The following is a 17,792-nucleotide window of genomic DNA, read 5'->3' on the forward strand; positions in this document are numbered from 1 at the left end:
GGCTGTTCATTTGTTATATGCTACTCATTGGCTATCTATGACTGTTTTAAGATCTGTTTGGTCATGTAACCCCATTTTATTATTTTGTTGAAATTTTAAACCCTATTTTTATATGTCTTATACATTTTATGCCAATAAAAGGTTACTGACTGACTATGACTGTTACCTTTGTTTTCGAATGGTTGCAAATGTTTAATGCATTTTCTTGTTCGATGCACATTTCCCCGAAACATCACAGTAAGGGGCGGTAAGCCACTTTGAGATTCCTTCGGGTAGAGAAAAGCAGCATATAAGAACCAACTCTTCTTCTTCAGTAATATCGGGGTTCTCTCAGCCCCACCTCCCTCACAGGGTGTTTGTTGTAGGGAGAGGAAGAGAAGGTGACTGAAAACTGCTTTGAAATTCCTTTGGGTAGAGAAAACGGGTATATAAGAACAAACTCTTCTTCTTCAGTTACATCGGGGTTCTCTCAGCTTCACCTCCCTCACAGGGTGTCTGTTATGGGGAGAGGAAAGGGAAGGGGATTTTAAGACACTTTGAGACTCCTTTGGGTAGAGAAAAGTGGCAGATGAGAACCAACTTCTGAATTTGCTTTATTTTCCTAAAACAACTGCTTCCCAACGTTCTCTGTTACGGTGGAATTTTTCCTGGCTTGAATTTCAGTTTTATAAAACAAAACAAAACACACACACTACAAAAAGGCAACAGAGGCAGCGGCCGGGTACCCTCCGATCGTGCCTGAATCTGTCTGCAGCTAACAGCTTGTTCCATCTCGGCTCCCAACTGCCATCCTTCGATTGATCTGTCACCTTTTTTTTTTATAGCGCCGGGATGAAATTCTCTCTCTCAAAGGCAAATATTCACTTTAGCCGATGACATGAAATGTGGAGTAGCTCTGTCAGCGGTGGTGCTGGAGACATTTTAACGAGGATGTTCATCGGTTAATAAAGGCAGGCTAACGGAGGACGTTTGTGGATTCAGGGGGGTGGCTGTGTTGATCTGAAGCCGCAGGACAAATTTAAGAGTCCAGGGGCACCTTTCAGACCAGCTAAGTTTTATTCAAGGGATGAGCTGGATCAGCTTCAGGCGGCTCTGTTGGAGCCATTCCACCAGGGGTAGTCAAACTGCGGCCCTCCAGATGTCCATGGACTACAATTCCCAGGAGCCCTTGCCAGCATTCGCCAGCGAATGCTGGCAAGGGCTCCTGGGAATTGTAGTCCATGGACGTCTGGAGGGCCGCAGTTTGACTACCCCTGCATTCCACTATTGCCTCCAAACATCTGGCCAGTGGGCCTGGGGGTGTATTCGGCCAGTCCCCCATGAGCAGATAGAGCTGGGTGTCATCAACATATTGGTGACAACCCAGCCCAAGGCCCCCCTCGGCCAGCTGTGCAAGAGGACACATAACGACTTTAAATCACAATGGGGAAAGAATCGTACCCTGCAGGACTCTGCACTGAGGTTCATAGCGGCCCGACTGCTCCTGCCTAACATCTACCCTCTGTCTTTAACTTTGGAGAAAAGAGACCCGCCATTTTAAGGCTGATCGCCATATCCCCATGTCGACAAGGTAGCAAGCTAAAAGCTCATGATCAACAATGTCGAACCCTGCAAAGCACTCAAAAGGTGCAACCTTGCCAGTGGGGTAAGGAGGACAGCTGCCCATAGCTAAGTGCTCTCTGCCATGGCTCTCACCTGGTAGACCAACCCTCTCCCCCCCGACCAGGTCGAGCAAGCTCCTGCACTCCTCTCATTCTGCGGAATGTGTAAATAGCATTATTTAGAAGGGCACATTTATAAAGTGAATAAGGTTGCCGTTAGTGTCAGTGGAATTTAAAGCAGTAATAATTGTATACATTGCGTTGTGTTCATTGCTTGGTTTTCTAATTCTGTAGCCCAACGTTATTATGTTGTTTACTGTATGTAATATAATGTTTCACTGCATTGTTTTCCAGTCTTGTAATTCCTCCTTTATTGTCTGTATTGTATTGTGCTTTTAAGTGAGATGTTCCCTAATTTTGTTTGCAATCATCATGGAGTTATTGTTGGTTTTAAGTATTATGCTATCCTTGCTGAATTGTTTTTAGTTACCCGCTCTCAATGAGAAGGCGGATTATAGGTTTGTTAAATAAATAAGCAAGAAAGGAGATCAAGAAAGCACCAGTGTACAATTCCACCAAAATGTATCGGAGAAGTTTGCAAAAGTGTTGGAATTAACTTATGGCAGGCTTTCTCTTGTGAAACCCTGGGGTTTCCCAAATGGGTGGGTGTTTGTTTGTTTGTTTGTTTGTTCGTCCGTCCGTCCGTCCGTCCGTCCGTCCGTCCGTTCATTCATTCATGGGCTGGTGTGACCATATATGGTCATGTCAACTTGCCCCCCTCCCATGGCCAATGGTGGGCCTGAAAAGGGTGGGGAGGGGAGGGGCCCTGGGTGGGCGTGTCCACAGTTCTGCTTCCCAACCATATTCTGCACGATTGCACCACTTCTGGGGTTTCTCAAAGCCTGAAGAATGTTTCAGGGGTTTCTCAATAGTAAAAAAGTTGAGAAAGGCTGACTTATAGAAAGGCAAGTAGTCTTTTTCTATGTAGTTTGCTATGGGTACCTGTTTTTTTAAAAAAACACATTAAGTTGTCCAGAATCAGCTTGCTGCTAAGTTTGTAATGTTAAATATTCTCCACATGCCTGAACGTTTCTAGAACATTGGACATCTGCAGCATTTGATTTCAGTATCTGATGTTCCACGGCATGTAATACCTGGCCGCAGTAATAATGTTGACCAGAGACACGGTTTCCAGCGGGGAAGGAAAACATTTCGGAACTGGGCCCAGAATCTACAGCTTTCTGGCAAGTTCCAGGTCCAGCAACATGAACAGAAGGAGACGTTCCTCAGTCTCTGAGGTGTAGATTTATAACGGGACTAGGATCTAGGAGACACAGGTTTGAATCCCCATTCTACCGTGAAAGTACACCTTGGGCTAGTCATTATCAGCCTAACCTACCTCAGAGGGTTGGTTGGAGGATAAAATGGAGGACGGGAGAGGTACTTTGGGGTCCCAGTCGGGGAAACAAGTGGGGTATAAATATCTCCATAAACCACTAGAACAGCCAACGAAAGGACCTTAGGATGGTTTATGAACAATGGTTATGTTGATTCATGAACTGATTCCTGGGGCAGACATTATTACAGTCCTTATAATAGAAAGACACGTATCCCTGTGGATGGATTTGCCATTTCTTTCTCCGCTTCACATCGGGTCACATATTCAGAAGTATGGAGCTGCTTGCAAGTTTTTGTGTCCTAATGATCTGCAAGGTCTTTTTCACAAGAGTTTGACGAAGAAAGGTGAAAAAAGTGGCTCCCTTACATATCGTCATCGTATTGTCAATCACATCATCATTCTATTCATAGTGGAGATGGTGATTGTATTTGCGCTTGATGATAATTGTGGCTTGTGTTTGATGATAATGTTCTTTTACATTTGATCAACTTTATCATTAATACACCATTTTATGGTCTTTCGGCAGGCTGGCTGTTTACTCAGGTCTTGGTTCTCTTCTGGAAATACCTGAAAGAAATACCTGTATGGTCTGGGAAGTGTCACTTGTGCATGGCTTATGGCAGGGGTAGTCAACCTGTGGTCCTCTAGATGGTCATAGACTACAATTCCCATGAGCCCCTGCCAGCATTTCCTGATTGTGAAATCCCCCCCCCGATAGCCGATATTGTTCTACACATAGTTTAAACCCATTTCCGTGGGTCCTATCCTGCGCTGTCAACAGGAACCTTTCCCTGCCCTCCTCTAAGTAACAACCTAAGTGTTCATCTAAACTTCAGACCTAAATTGATCTCGCAGGCATTTCCCCTCCCAGGGAATCTTAGAAATTATAGTTTTGCACTTAGCCTAAGTATTTCTCATAGAGAATTCTCAGCATCCCATCCTCCTCAAGCAACCGTTCCCAGAATGCCTTGCAGGAAAACACAACAATTATTGAGTGCAAGCAACAAAGGTTTGTAGTCTAAAGCAGTGGTCCCCAACCTTTTTATCACAGGGGACTGGGCAACGCTTGACAATTTTACTGAGGCTGGGGGGGGGTAGTCTTTTGCCGAGGGCCGTCGTCACTGCCGCCTGAGCCCCTGCTCTGCTTGCTTTCCCACTGGTGCCCCTGACTTCCTGCCACCCACTGGGGGGCGCTGACAGCATCAGATGCGCAGTGCCATGCTGAGGGGGAGCCCCAGCCATGGCGGCTGCTGGAGAGCACCAAAGGGGAGCCAGTGGCAGAGTGGCAGGGCAGCCCCCGAGGCAGCAGCCGGGGAGGAAGATGAGGAGGAGCCGCGGCCCGGACCGGGGGTTGGGGACCGCTGGTCTAAAGCACACGTGAAGAGTTTCTTAAATGTGTCAGTGAAAACACATCCTCCTTAAAAGCTGTAGACAGATGGAGGAGGCTGTTTTCATTCTGACCACAGCTATTCATTTTCTGGCTACCCGTCGACACGTCTTACAATTTGTTGCCCACAGTCAAAGTAGAAAAAGTACCATTGGGCGGAACAGACCTTGACGAACACTCTGAAAAATCGCACCTTGGTGTTCAACCTCGATTGGGGGTGACTCTCCTGGATAAAAACCTGGGCCCATTATGGAGAATGCACTTTCTGGAAAATCCCCTTCTAAAATGGACTGAAAGTGCATTATCCGACATGTGCATAATAGCCCCTGGTCCTGATCCTCCGACAACCCTCCACGTGGCCATGACACTACTCCGTTGTATATACCAGGTTTCTTTCTTCGCTGAATCCTGAATCACAAGCAACACTAAACACAAGACTATACACATGGCTGACAAGGAGTTGGTGCCATACAATGGTTAAGTCTGCAACTTCTCCTTGTGGCTGGGTTGTCTTGAATTCAAGTCCTGCTTCAGCAGCAAAGGCTGCTATTGTGCTTGGAGGAAGCACCAATGAATAAAATGGAATCTGCTTCCAAACAGCCCCGTTGAGGGTTTTTCACGCTCCTTCCAGGATGTCTCTGAGACAAAACTCGACAGAAATAAAGAGATGGTTGCACATGCCCAGTGCTGGCCTACGGTATTTATTTATGTGAGAATTGCTGTATTAAGCTGTGCAAAGTGCTCCACTGAGCACCAAAAAGCATTTTATAGGTGTGATATTATTATCACAGGTGAGAGGTCTGCAAGTTAAGCTCCTCCCATGGTTTTCGGTGAGCTCTCATGGGCTGGGGACTGATTTCTTCTCCCTTCCTCCCCCCCCCCCCCTTTAACTGACTCACAGCTGCTCTCAATATTCTGTGCCTCCAGTAGCACAACTCAGTCCTCACCAGATTTTTTATTTTTCCGAGGCTGAGGTGTCTTTTTCTTTTGGTTCATTTACAAATCTGTACTCTCTCCTACCTACCTGGGAAGAACGCCATGCAAGCAGACAATCAATTCCTTGCCTTTGGGTTTTGTAACCTTTGTGATTAGCAGCTGCTTTACAAATAACAATAATAACGCCTTCTGTTGTTCCTGCTGCTCCTAATCAGTATGATGATGCCCAGCATCCTTTTACAAGCCTGGGGCATCGGTAAGGAAGCCTGGTTGGATCCTATCACAGTGAGTCTGGCTGGCTTGGAGCATTGATTCAGCCTCCGCCAGAACTCTGACTGTGCTGACAACCCAGTCCACCTGAATTCCACTCTCAGGCTTACTTCTCGCGAATGGTACATCTGGGTCTGGACACGACCACTTCAGAATGCAGGTGGGGGCTCACACACCTCCCAAAGTGTCCTAAAGGGGACCAAGCACCATCTCTCGGGAATCCCAAGAGACCTTTGGGTCATTCTGAATGAACTAATTCGCAAAGCATTAGGCTTATCCTGAGAAAATTTTCACTGCCATTTGCCCTTGCTTTGGACACATGTACAGATTTTTATAAATGTCTCTTGGGGTTGATAAACAGTTCCTTAAACAATGCTGGAGGGCTTGCAAGACAGAGCTGTTCTGCCAGGTCTACGCTTCCCTTCCTACCCACAAAGCAGAAAATATACCATCCAGAACACCAACCTGCCCATCAAAATTGGGCTCCCACTATACTAGAATCCATAAAGTGGTTTATATGAATTATAATTATAATTATAATTCATATAATATAATTTAATTCATACATTCAAAAAAGCTGCTTATCAATGTAAAATTAATTGTATGAATCTTCTTGTTTCCCGCCCTGAGCCAACCAGGAAGGGTGGGCTATAAAAATAACATTATAATAAAGTTATTATAATCATCTCAGCGAGGGTGTGTGTGTGTGTGTCTTCAAGAGCCTAGGTTGCCAACAGGTCTGGATGAAAAATCTCTGTTCCTTTAATAGAGGTTTAACGTGTGAAATGAGCAGTTGGAACTTTTCGTGCTGTGGAGAGCTGCTAAATAACATCCTGCTAAGCCTCTGTTAAAGAGCTGGGAGATATTCTTCTCCAGCCCATTGAAAAGCCCACAAATTGCCTTCCTGTCTTTAAGGAAGCAGCTCCCATTTATCCTTGCAACAGGCAGGTCAGGCTAAACACAGAGCAATTGGCCCAAGATTACCCAGTGACCTCCATGGATGGGCTGGAACCACACTAAGGTGCCTCGTAGAATATGCAGCAGTCCAGACGGCTCAAGAAAGTAAGCCAGGCTGCAAAAGGAGGCAAAACACACTGAGTCAGTGTCACAAGCCAATCCAACCAGCTTCGTAGTCAGCAATAAATCCAACAAATTGGGGCTTGATTTAAAGACAATGGGGGAAAAAAGGAAGTCCGGAGCCTTACCATCCATGTCCAGTCTCTGGATGATGACCTCCAGTTCCACCTCGTTGGGCATGTAGCCAAGGGACCTCATCGCCGTGCCTAGCTCCTGCTTGGAGATGAAGCCGTTGCCATCCCGGTCAAAGACTTTGAACGCCTCGCGTATTTCTGTGGGGAGAAAGAAGAGGACATTGTTTAAGCAACTGGGGCTTGAGATTCTCAATCCATGACCGACCAATGACTCTCCAGTAACCTTGGATTAGTTTTGGCATCAACCTGAGCGCTATCAGAGGCAGACCCAGGTTTTGCTGGAAGAATTGGGTTGGCTAGCCTTCTTTAAGAGGTACTTGTTTGTGGTTGGGATTGGGGTCAATGCCAAGAGGAGGAAAAGTGGACATGTGCTTATTTTAGCTGATTGAGGAGGGGAAAAGAGGGTTCATTTGGTCTTGGCAGGCTGAAGGCATAACAGGCATACCTTGTCTACATGCCAGCTAGGGTTGCCAGGTCACCGCTGGCAGGAGAAGGGGGTTACGCTGCCAGATCCGGGTTGGAAAACTCCCGGATATTTGGGGAATGGAGTGTGGGGGTGGACAAGGACATGAGTGGCATAGAGACCACCTTCCAAGGCATCCATTTTATCCAGGAGAACTGATCTCTGTAGTCTGGAGATGAGCTGTAATTCCAGTGGGTCTACAGGTCTCACCTGGGGGATGGCATCCCAATCCCCGCTCTCTATTTCCTCCCCAAGGAGATCTGTCGGCCCTTCACTTGCTGTCTCGGGGCAGTACACTGTACATGGAGCACAGAACTAGAAAAAATACATTGTAAGATTTGGAATCAATTGACAAAGAAGAGATACCGGGTATGACGTATAACAGACTACTGAGAACAGTCTAACAGGTGAGGGATAGTTGGTCATTGGTGTTACAGCTTCCTGGCGGTTGGGTCGGATTTAGGTCCTTGTCTTATCCAAAAGTCTGATGGAAAAGCTCTGTTTTTCAGGCCCTGTGGAACAGTCTGAGTTCTGGTAGGACCTTGATCTCATTGGGGAGCTCATTCCACCAGGTTGGGGTCATGGAGGAGAAGGCTCTGGCTCCAGCTCCGGCTCCGGCTCCGGCTGAGACCAGGTGGATTTAATAGTTGGCTTTAATGTTTTTGATTGCTCACCACCTTGAGGGTCCTAAGTTGGTGTAAAGGTAGCAGTAAAATGTTTCAAATAAAGTATTTACGGACACCATCCCTGTTTTCTGGTACCTCTCCCTGACAAAATGATGTCCTGACTGTACTTTGGGAAGATTGCAGAATGCTTTCACTTTAGCTTTCCTTCTGGCCCTCCCATAGCTGCACTTTGCAGACAGTAAATCTTGCTGAGTATATCTGACTCAGCCTTTCCATAATACGTACTTCTACATCTAGTGTGCGATTAAACATGCTATTAAACTTTCACTGGGGAAATGGTATGCAAGAAAACTAATATGGGTAATATACTTACATGCTTCAGGAGGTAACATAGGGTAGGCAGTTGCATAATAAATAGGGATAGTAAACAGCAGAAGGGAAGGCATTTTCTCCAAAGACTTACTCCAACATTACAAAATTTCAGTCCAGTGGCACCTTTAAGACCAACAACTATTTATTCAATTTTATTTAAAAGGGACTCAAATTTTGTTGTGCTACTTCAGACCAGCGTTGCTACCCAACATTGTGGTTCTTTCTTTTGTAAGTGACTAGTAAATATATTTGAAAATGTTTTAATGTTAATATATTATTGTACATTTTTGGTTTTATTTTTAGCCATCTTAAGGACCTTTTTAGCCAAATGGCAGCATATTCCACCTTCCACCCCCCCCCCCAAATAACTAAAACAAGCCCATGAAATCAAGGGAACAGATTCTGCACATCTGGATCTCCAGGTCCCTGCTGGGGTTATCATCTGCAAAAGCTGAACAATAAATAATTTTAAAGACCATGAGAAAATGATGGCTAACATATGAGAACATAGCCCATGCTTTATTAGAATATGCCATCTTTGTAATATATCAGAACTTCTTTTTGCAGCTCTGGGACATCTTTCCCATGAGTATTTCTTCAATAACTGAATAAACATCACAATTCCTTGAAATAAGGAACAGGTGGTAAGACTAGCATACCTCCCACATACACCAGATCTCAGAGATCAGACTTGACAGCTAAGGGCAGTAGCTGTTTATCCTAGTAGCATGTGCTACAGGCCCCACAGCTCCAGGTGGTCCGTGTAGTGCTTCCCCCTCCCCCTGCCATGAGTGTGGCTAGGTGCAGTCCTAGATTGTGACCCCTCACAGCTGTGACTCCCATACCTGCTTTAAAAAACATCTCCAAAAGAAATTTAATCTAGTAAATTTTGTAGATTCAGTACCAAAGGAAGGGTGGTTCTTTGAGATCCCAGTGGATCTCAGGTTCTCCCAAACAAACACTTCCATATAATTTATACTTTTTTGCAATGATGTTTCAAAGTGTTTCAAAGCCCAAAACATAGCAACTTCAACATATGTTACTTTAAAAAAAATTTGCTTTGCAAACAGGATGCCTCAAATCTTGTTGATGCAGGGAAACAAAGCAAAATAAAAATGAACCAAGGAGAAGTTGAGGATCCAGACAATGGGAGAGAAGAACCGCAAAAAATTCTGCTGATTGGGAAAAGTGGAGAAACCTCTGATTACAGTCTTCCCCAGCTACAGCTGAACATCTGTCTCAGGGTCAAAAGTCTGACACATACTGTATACCTCATTACATCCTCAAACCCAGGGGTAGTCAAACTGCGGCCCTCCAGATGTCCATGAACTACAATTCCCAGGTGCCCCTGCCAGCGAATGCCGCAGTTTGACTACCCCTGCTCAAACCCTTTCTAGTTTCCAGTATGGCCACATCGAAAAGTGAAGTGGCTGGCCCAAGCGTCAACAACAAAACCAGCAAAACCGGACCACCCACAGAAACAGGGAGGCTTTCTACATACTTGGGAGACTCAAAGGATACAGAAAAAAATTAACTTACAAAGCCCCCCCCCCTTCCTCCAACAGCTGTTCTAATGAGGGCTGAATATGCCACAGAATGTGGAAAGCAGCTTCAATCAGTTAAAGGTCAGAATGAAGAAGCCTGTAGAGAATCTGGGGAGAAGGGACTGAGGGAGGGGGCTGAGACAGGCCTTCCAAACTGTTCAGCCCTCCTGTGATTCCTTATCATTCTTTTGTCCAATATTAATTAATTTTGCTTTTGCTCTGAATGTCACCATCCTTGAAATGAAGACCATTTCTACACAGATTATTTGCCCCGGATACAATGCTGTTGGGGAGCAGGCTTTTGAGAACTTTTGGAATGAGGAGTTAGCCTAATAATAATAATGATGATGATGATGATGATGATGACGATGATGATGAAGACGACGACGACACCATTTCACCTAATTTTCTTCCTCTCCCATGATTGGATCAGATCCAGCATTCCATTTCTGCAGCAGGTGCCCCTGGAGTTTGGCAAGGAGCTTGTTAAGGTGATGCCCATCCCCTAGTTTTGTCCCTGGCATCTAGTAAATGTCACTTTAAAATTTATAGGCTGTAAACTGTGTTGCTCTCGATTTCTCTCCAGGAAGTTGGCCACGAAGCCAAGTCAGACGTCAGAAACAAATGTTTCACCTCACCGTTAGAAAGCAGCTTAATTATACAAAGCCATCCAAGAAAAGTGACAAACTGGGATGTTCTTACCCATTCTGAGCTATTCTTAAAACTTCAGAATCTTTGCAGCACGTTAAGGCACCCTTCCCAGTCTTTTGTCAGCCACCTCACTCTGGCCGAAGGAAAAATAATTCCCATACTTTCCTTTCCTTTATTAGGGTCTCTCTCTCTCACACACACACAGAAAGTTGCCAAATCTTTTTTTATTCCTTACTTAAATGTATCAGTCATCCAAATTGTTGCCAATCAGTTGCACGTTAGTCTAGAGTTGCCCGCCTCCAACCCGAAAATCTCCAGAAATTACAGCAGATCTCTAGACGGCAGAGTACCCCTTCCCTCTTTCAGCAGCACAGGATGCTTCTCCCTGTGTTCACCCTGTCAAAGTGTTGGTGAGGAATGAAAGGGAGCCTCTCCAAGGACCACAGGAAAGGACCCTGAGGATCTCCCATCACCCTCCAATGGTCCATGCTAGCTTCTCAGAACCCTGGGCATGTGGGTGCCAGAACATGCAGGCATGGTCACTGAACACATGCCGCTATAACTCCACTCAATTACCATTTCTATAATCATAAATGTCTGTAAGAAAAAATGTACCTGACTCCCGAGGAACAAGCTATTCTTAAGCCAACCTACTGCACAAGGACTTAGTATTAACCCTTGCCATCCTGTTTGCTGAAGGCAACAGTCCAGGGCCTATTCTGCACACACTGAATAATGCACTTTCAAACTGCTTTTGCAGCTGGATTTTCCTGTGCAGAACAGGATCATCTACGTCAAAAGTGCATTGAAAGTGCATTATCCATTTTGTGCAGAATGGACCCAGGGCTCCCACCAAAGCCTGTGACTGGCTCCAGGCAAGTCCCCAGGTTTAAACTAAATGGACCTGAAGAAGTCACGGCTTACAATAACTAAACGGACCATTCAAAAGACCGTGGTTACGTTAAAGAAGATTTTATTTTACCTTTGACAATGTAGGTTTGCGGTTGCTGCAACGCGGACCATGCCACTACAAAAAAAATTATTCAGAGCAGGAAGTGGAGAGGGGAGGCTGAGTACGAGAGCAGGACAAAGCTGCCAAGACTATTTCACGTTTCCCCATTTATATGAGCGTATCCCTGTTTGCTCACTGATTAGATGCACGAATTATGGCTATTAATCCAGTTTTGGTGTTCCTGAAATCGCAAGTTAAAAATGGTCAAAACTCAACCCAGCAACTGGACAGCCTCGGAATACAGGTGACCTCATGTGGAGGGGACTCTAAAACCCACCAACATTCTAAGGCTGTCCAGGAATAGATTCCTCATGCAGAAATGGTCCCTGTGTTTATCCCCTGTTTCAGACACAAAAAGGAAGCTCACGGCACTTCAAATCAAATAATATATGCTTGACATCAGAGCAGTATGTGTTAAGATATCAAGCCTCAAAAACTGAAAGGGCAAGCTCCCTATTGCGTTCCTCAGAAAAAATATAACATTCAGCAAACAGGGTCTTCCTATTCTTGCCCCAGTTTAATAAGATGGGGAGGGAGAGTTGGGAACTCTGCCCTTTGGAAAATTGATCTGAGCCAGTAAATATTCCATCCTGTTACTGGATGGGAGGGAGGAGACCCTGACTCTGCTCTCCAGCCATGGGGCCCTTTGCATCTTTGTTTGGCCTGCAATTACGAGGGATAGGAGGAGGAAAGGGGTTAGTTGATTTTGTATCAGTTCAGTCTGGAAAGTAAATGGACAAATCCCTCCACTTGAAATTAGTGTTCCAGTAAACAGGACCCAGGGCAAAGCCATACAACTGAAATTATTCCTAGTTCTAGGGTTACCTTTCCTACAGACCAGTATTAAGGATCATGTTCTTTCTGAGTAAACTCATACCCCCTTTTAGGTCAAATAGGTTGGGTCGCATTTAGGGTATTGCACTGGACAATGCATTTTGACACAGTGGAAACAGCCATGCAAACTCTTTATGTCTACTGTGTCATTATGCTATAATTAGATGCTTCTGATAAGTAATTTTAGATATGACCAGAACTATAGCAGGATATTCTATACCGCGCAGGTTGCACTCCCAAATCAGTTTGAGTCTGCCAGCACCTTTGGAATTCTTAACAAACAGTGGTGGGTGCAGTAAAATAAATGGCTGCCACAGGAGGCGGAGCCAGCCACAAAATGGCTGTCTTGGGAGGTGGAGCCAATCAAAAGGCGGAACCAAACAAAAGGACTGTCACAGGAAGTGAGCCAACCAACATGTCAAGGAGTGGGATTATGTATAAATCTAACAGTAACTCTAACATTTCAGGCAAAAGCACTGATTAGCAGAATGCCTTTTAAAATAGATGTATTGTTTTTAGGGTGTGTGTGTGTGTGTGTTGTTATTGTTGTTGTTTTTGCATGCACACAGCTTATATTCAGTCAAACAATAAAGATCCTTGTGCTGCAGTGGCAGCTGCTGCCAAAACAATTTTTAAAAATCAATACAGTCAATCAGGAGCCCTGCTGGGCAAAAGCACTGTCCACTTTCTAAAAATGCATGATGGGCATCAGGAAAGGTTTTGGCTGTAGGTTTTCCAACCTCCAGCTGGATCCTGGACATCTCCCAGAATTGGTCTCCAGACAACAGTGATCAGTCCTCCTGGAGAAAACGGCTGCTTTGGATGGTGGATTTGATGCTCAGGTCTCTTCCCTCCCTAAATCTCTAGGAATTTCCCAACTCAAAACTGGCAGCCTTAGTTGGTAGACACCATGATGCTCGTGGGTAGCCTTCAAATCCCAGAGCGATGATACTTGGGTATTTGAAAGACTCATTTGAGACTTTGAGACTCATTTGGGCTGTGAAAAACCAGATGTGCACCAGGGCCGGGAGAGCAGTAGCCTGGCAGCAATGTCCTATGAACACAGGAATTTGCCCCACCTCCACATGGATGCCCTTTTGGCCTTTTCCACCTGTGCAGAATTGGCCAGAGCGGCACAAAAAGCACTAATGCGCTCTCTTGCGATTCTTGACAGTGGCCCATGTGCAGGAGATGCTCCCAACTGAAAGGCCTTAAAGCAATTGTGACTTATGCAAGGTTGTCAAGTAGGCCAGGGTAGAACAAGGATCTTCTGTTTCCCAGCCTGGGGCTTGAACTACAAAAAAGCCTGTTTCATCATTTCTTTTGTTAAAGAAAAAAGCTTCGTTTTTTAAAAAAAAACGAGGATGAATGCAAAGAAGAAAAAGAATGTGTGAACCAACGAAGAAATTGGCCATTTGAACTAAATAGGAACATTAAACCCGAAGCAGAATTACTGCAATGGGAGGGATTTTGCCATGCTGCTCAAAGGCAAATTCGTTGTTGGCAAATTAGGACCACTGCAAAATGCTTGAATGTGTTTACTAACCAGTGCTAGTTCTAGAAATTCGGGGCCCCTTGGCAAACCACCCCATGGCGGGGCCTGGATGAAGCAAGTGGTCTTTATTTGTTTGTTCATTTGTTATCGCAAGATATTTACCTTTCCCTTTCACAAAGCCCAGGACAGCTTGCAGTACAACGAAATCCCGTTTGCACAGCCAAGTGTAACCACCTTAAAAACACTAGCAAAGCAGACGTGTTTGCCTACGGAGTACAGCTGCCAACAAACAATTAGAGGTCCAAATCCTTGGAGAAAAGCCCTTTCAAACAGAACAGCTTTGCAGGCCTTCTGGACTGCTTTTGGAAGCCGATTCCAAAGGATGGCGGCAACAATGGGCGGGGGGGGGGGGGAGAAGGGGGGAACACTCTAGCTGGCAGCAGCAAAACATGCCAGCTGCAATAAGAGCAAACATAAAATAAGGTGAACCAAGTTGCTGCGTGGGTCCCAATAGGGAGAGACAGTTCTTCAGGTGTACGGGTTCTTTCATGGGCTGCACGTTGCCAGCAAAAGCTTGACCCTCTGGTACCAGTAATTTCTCAGGGCCAAAAAGACCCTTATTGTTGACTTCTTTTTAGGCACCCAGTTGAAGAGGGATGTAGACAAACTGGAGCATGTCCAGAGGAGGGCAACAAAGATGGTGAGGGGTTTGAAGACCAAGGCGTATGAGTAAAAGTTAGGGGAGTTTGGACTGTTTAGCCTGGAGAGGAGACAACGGAGAGGGGATCTGATGACCATCTTCAAGTATTTAAAAGGGTGCCATATAGAGGATGGAGCAGAGTTGCCCTGGAGGGACGGACCAGAACCAATGGGGTGAAACTAATTCACAAGAAATTTTGCCTAAGCATCTGGAAGAAGTTCCTGACAGAGCAGTTTCTCAGTGGAACAGGCTTCCTCGGGAGGTGGTGGGTTCTCCATCACTGGAAATGTTTAAGCAGAGGCTGGAGAGCCATCGGACGGAGAGGCTGATTCTGTGAAGGCTCAAGGGGGTGGCAGGTTACAGTGGATGAGTGATAGGGTTGTGCGTGTCCTGTGTAGTGCAGGGGGTTGGACTAGATGGCCCAGGAGGTCCCTTCTATGATTCTATGACCCAAGGGTTTCATAACTGAACCTCCCTGTCTGTCGCAGAAGTGATCCTCCACTATGGAGCTTGGCCCTCCTGCTCTCTGCACTTTTCAGGGCCGTGATGGATGCTGCTGGCCTTACGTGAATAGAAGCACCTGGTCCTGGAGAGATGTGCACTCCACAGCGGAGTACCGCTTTATCAAAGGACAGAAAGGAGCACCAGTGGAATGGTCTATGAATCAAGCCCAAACCTGACCCAGAGAAACAGCCACAGGCCTCCTGACCCATCTTTGGTGCTGAGGAAGGGGGGTTAACTTTTCTAGCATCCCATCTCAGGCTGCTTTGAGCCTCTGAGAGTGGGGGGGGGGGAGCCGGGGCAGGCACGATACCCATTCCTGTGTTTCCCCACCCCGGAGTTGAAAACAGCACAGGGGGAAACATTTCTGATTGGGGAAAAAGGCATGGGGGAGATTGAACTCTGCCTTGCCCAACGTCACAGCCTTGGTCTATATTGACACCACACAGTGTTTTTAGTGCATCCAGTGTTCTGATTCCGTGATGCCCGCACTGGGGGAGGGCTGCTCCTTAGTGGTATATCATCACCTGGAATTCAGGCTCAGTCCCTGGTTATCTCCAATAAAAAGATCAGGCAGTGGGTGATGTAAAAAACAGTCACCGCCAATCTCCACAGTACTGACTCCGCAGGAACAACAGTCTGATTCAGGATGAGGGACCTTATCCCTGGCTCATTTAGCTACAAGCTAGATAGGATTCAGTTCCTTGATTTGGGGTGCCTGTAGGTTCATTGCTTGCCAGCTGTTGTACTCTCTCGCCCTGATGCAACTGAGTCTAAAGGCCACGAGCCATTCCAGAGGGCCATATTAGTTGTTTGTGGCCAGAGCAGCAGAGGAGAGTCTTGTGGCATCTTAAAGACCAGGGGTAGTCAAACTGCGGCCCTCCAGATGTCCATGGACTACAATTCCCAGGAGCCCCCTGCCAGCATTCGCTGGCAGGGGGCTCCTGGGAATTGTAGTCCATGGACATCTGGAGGGCCGCAGTGACTACCCCTGTTAAAGACAGACAAGATTGATTGCAGAGTAATCTTTTGGGAGCCAGAGCCCACTTCATCTTCATGCTTAATGCTTTGCTCCGGCTCTCCGAGGATTACACCGGAATTAAACGGGTTGGTTTTGAATTGAAACAGCTCGTTTATATGGTGCTTGCAGTCGGAGTTGGTTGTCCCGTCATTTTTGTCTCCCACACTGCGTACTTGAGTACAAAACACACCGTTCCCCATCAAGAGTGAAGGTTGTAAGTGTATATTTATTTTAGGGCATGGAGCCAAAGTGTTCTAAAAATGAACACTGTTCTTTTCCAGGTAGCTATCCTTGGCAAATGACTAGCCCTCGTTTTGCTTTTTAATTTTTTTTCTTTTTTGGCACAGATGTCTTATTAAAACACTGTTGTTCTCCACGGTCCAGATTCTTCCCCGAAGTTAAATTCCTAAGTGGGTACAAGGATTTATCATCTCTTATGCACAGACGTTAGACACATGCCTGGGCATGAACACTATGGCACTGTGTGATACACTGTTTCACACTTTTCAGCTGCAGAAGTTATGTTCTAAAACAGTGATAACAATTATGATTTTCTTGCACATCTTTAAGCAGAAGAACCATCACCCTCCTAGCTTTTAACTGTATGTCAGAAAGGGCTGTTACAGAATATACAGCATATAGTGGAGGCAGTAGGGTTCACAAAGTATTGACTGGAATTAGAACAGGGCAGCTACAAACATGTAATAGGCTGGAAGAGGTGGACTGCTGATTGCTGAAAAGGCATCATATTTTGAAGGAAAACCATATGAAGCTCTCTGCTAGCATATCAGGGATATGTTCAGTGCAGTCCTAAGCAGAATTAGCACGTCTAAGTCATTTTACTTAGAAAGGTAATGCTGGTCGTGTAAGTTTATAGAAAAGTTTTGGATAAAAGTGCATGATAAATTGCAGACCATTAGACCTGAAAACCCCGTTGTTAAGTGTATTTCCCGCAGGTTTGCCAAAACCAAGTTAGAGAGTTTTTCTTCCACACCACCACTGCTGTCGCCAGATTTCAAATTGCATCAAGGTGGAAATAACAAAAACTGCCTAATATGGACTTATGTATTGGGAAAATTGGAGAACTTGCAGTTATGGCAAAGTTAAACAATCTGATTAATAGAAGACCACCAGAAAAATTTCAAAACTGTTGGGACTGGTATATGAACCTTCTGTTATATATATATGTGTGTGTGTGTGCGTGTGCGTGTGCGTATGCGTATGTATATGTATGTATGTATGTATGTATAGGTATAGGTAAAGGTATCCCCTGTGCAAGCACCAGGTCATGCCCTCTAGCGTTTTCATGGCAGACTCAATACGGGGTGGTTTGCCATTCCCTTCCCCAGTCATTACTGTTTTATCCCCAGCTGGGCACTCATTTTACCGACCTCGGAAGGATGGAAGGCTGAGTCAACCTTGAGCCGGCTGCTGGGATCGAACTCCCAGCCTCATGGGCAGAGCTTTCAGACAGCATGTCTGCTGCCTTACCACTCTGTGCCACAAGAGGCTCATGCATATATATATGTGTGTGTGTGTTTGTGTGTGCGTGTGTGTAATGCTGCTTACAATTCTGCTGGTTGACTCCGAAACCTTTCCTTCTACTGCGCAAGTTTACAATATGCATGATAAATGCAATCACCATGTGCAAAATGCAGCTATTCAGCTCTTTCCAAAGCAGACAGCAGAAAGAGAACAGGTCAGATCTTAATGAAAAAAGTTGTGCTCTATAATGGTTATCTCCCCCCAACCGCATCTCATCCCCCATA

At 45.5% G+C, this 17,792-nt stretch overlaps 1 protein-coding gene across 1 annotated transcript in view; it reads right to left on the reverse strand.

Annotated features, from left to right (window-relative positions):
• Positions 1-17,792, reverse strand: part of CABP7 (calcium binding protein 7) — a 73,452-nt gene that overhangs the window by 13,600 nt on the left and 42,060 nt on the right. Inside the window, exon 2 of the mRNA XM_077308460.1 lies at positions 6,799-6,942. Within this exon, the coding sequence (XP_077164575.1) occupies positions 6,799-6,942 (144 nt within the window). The remainder of the gene's footprint in view (positions 1-6,798; positions 6,943-17,792) is intronic.

Source organism: Paroedura picta, chromosome 13 (assembly GCF_049243985.1).
Source record: "Paroedura picta isolate Pp20150507F chromosome 13, Ppicta_v3.0, whole genome shotgun sequence".
NCBI lineage: Eukaryota > Metazoa > Chordata > Lepidosauria > Squamata > Gekkonidae > Paroedura > Paroedura picta.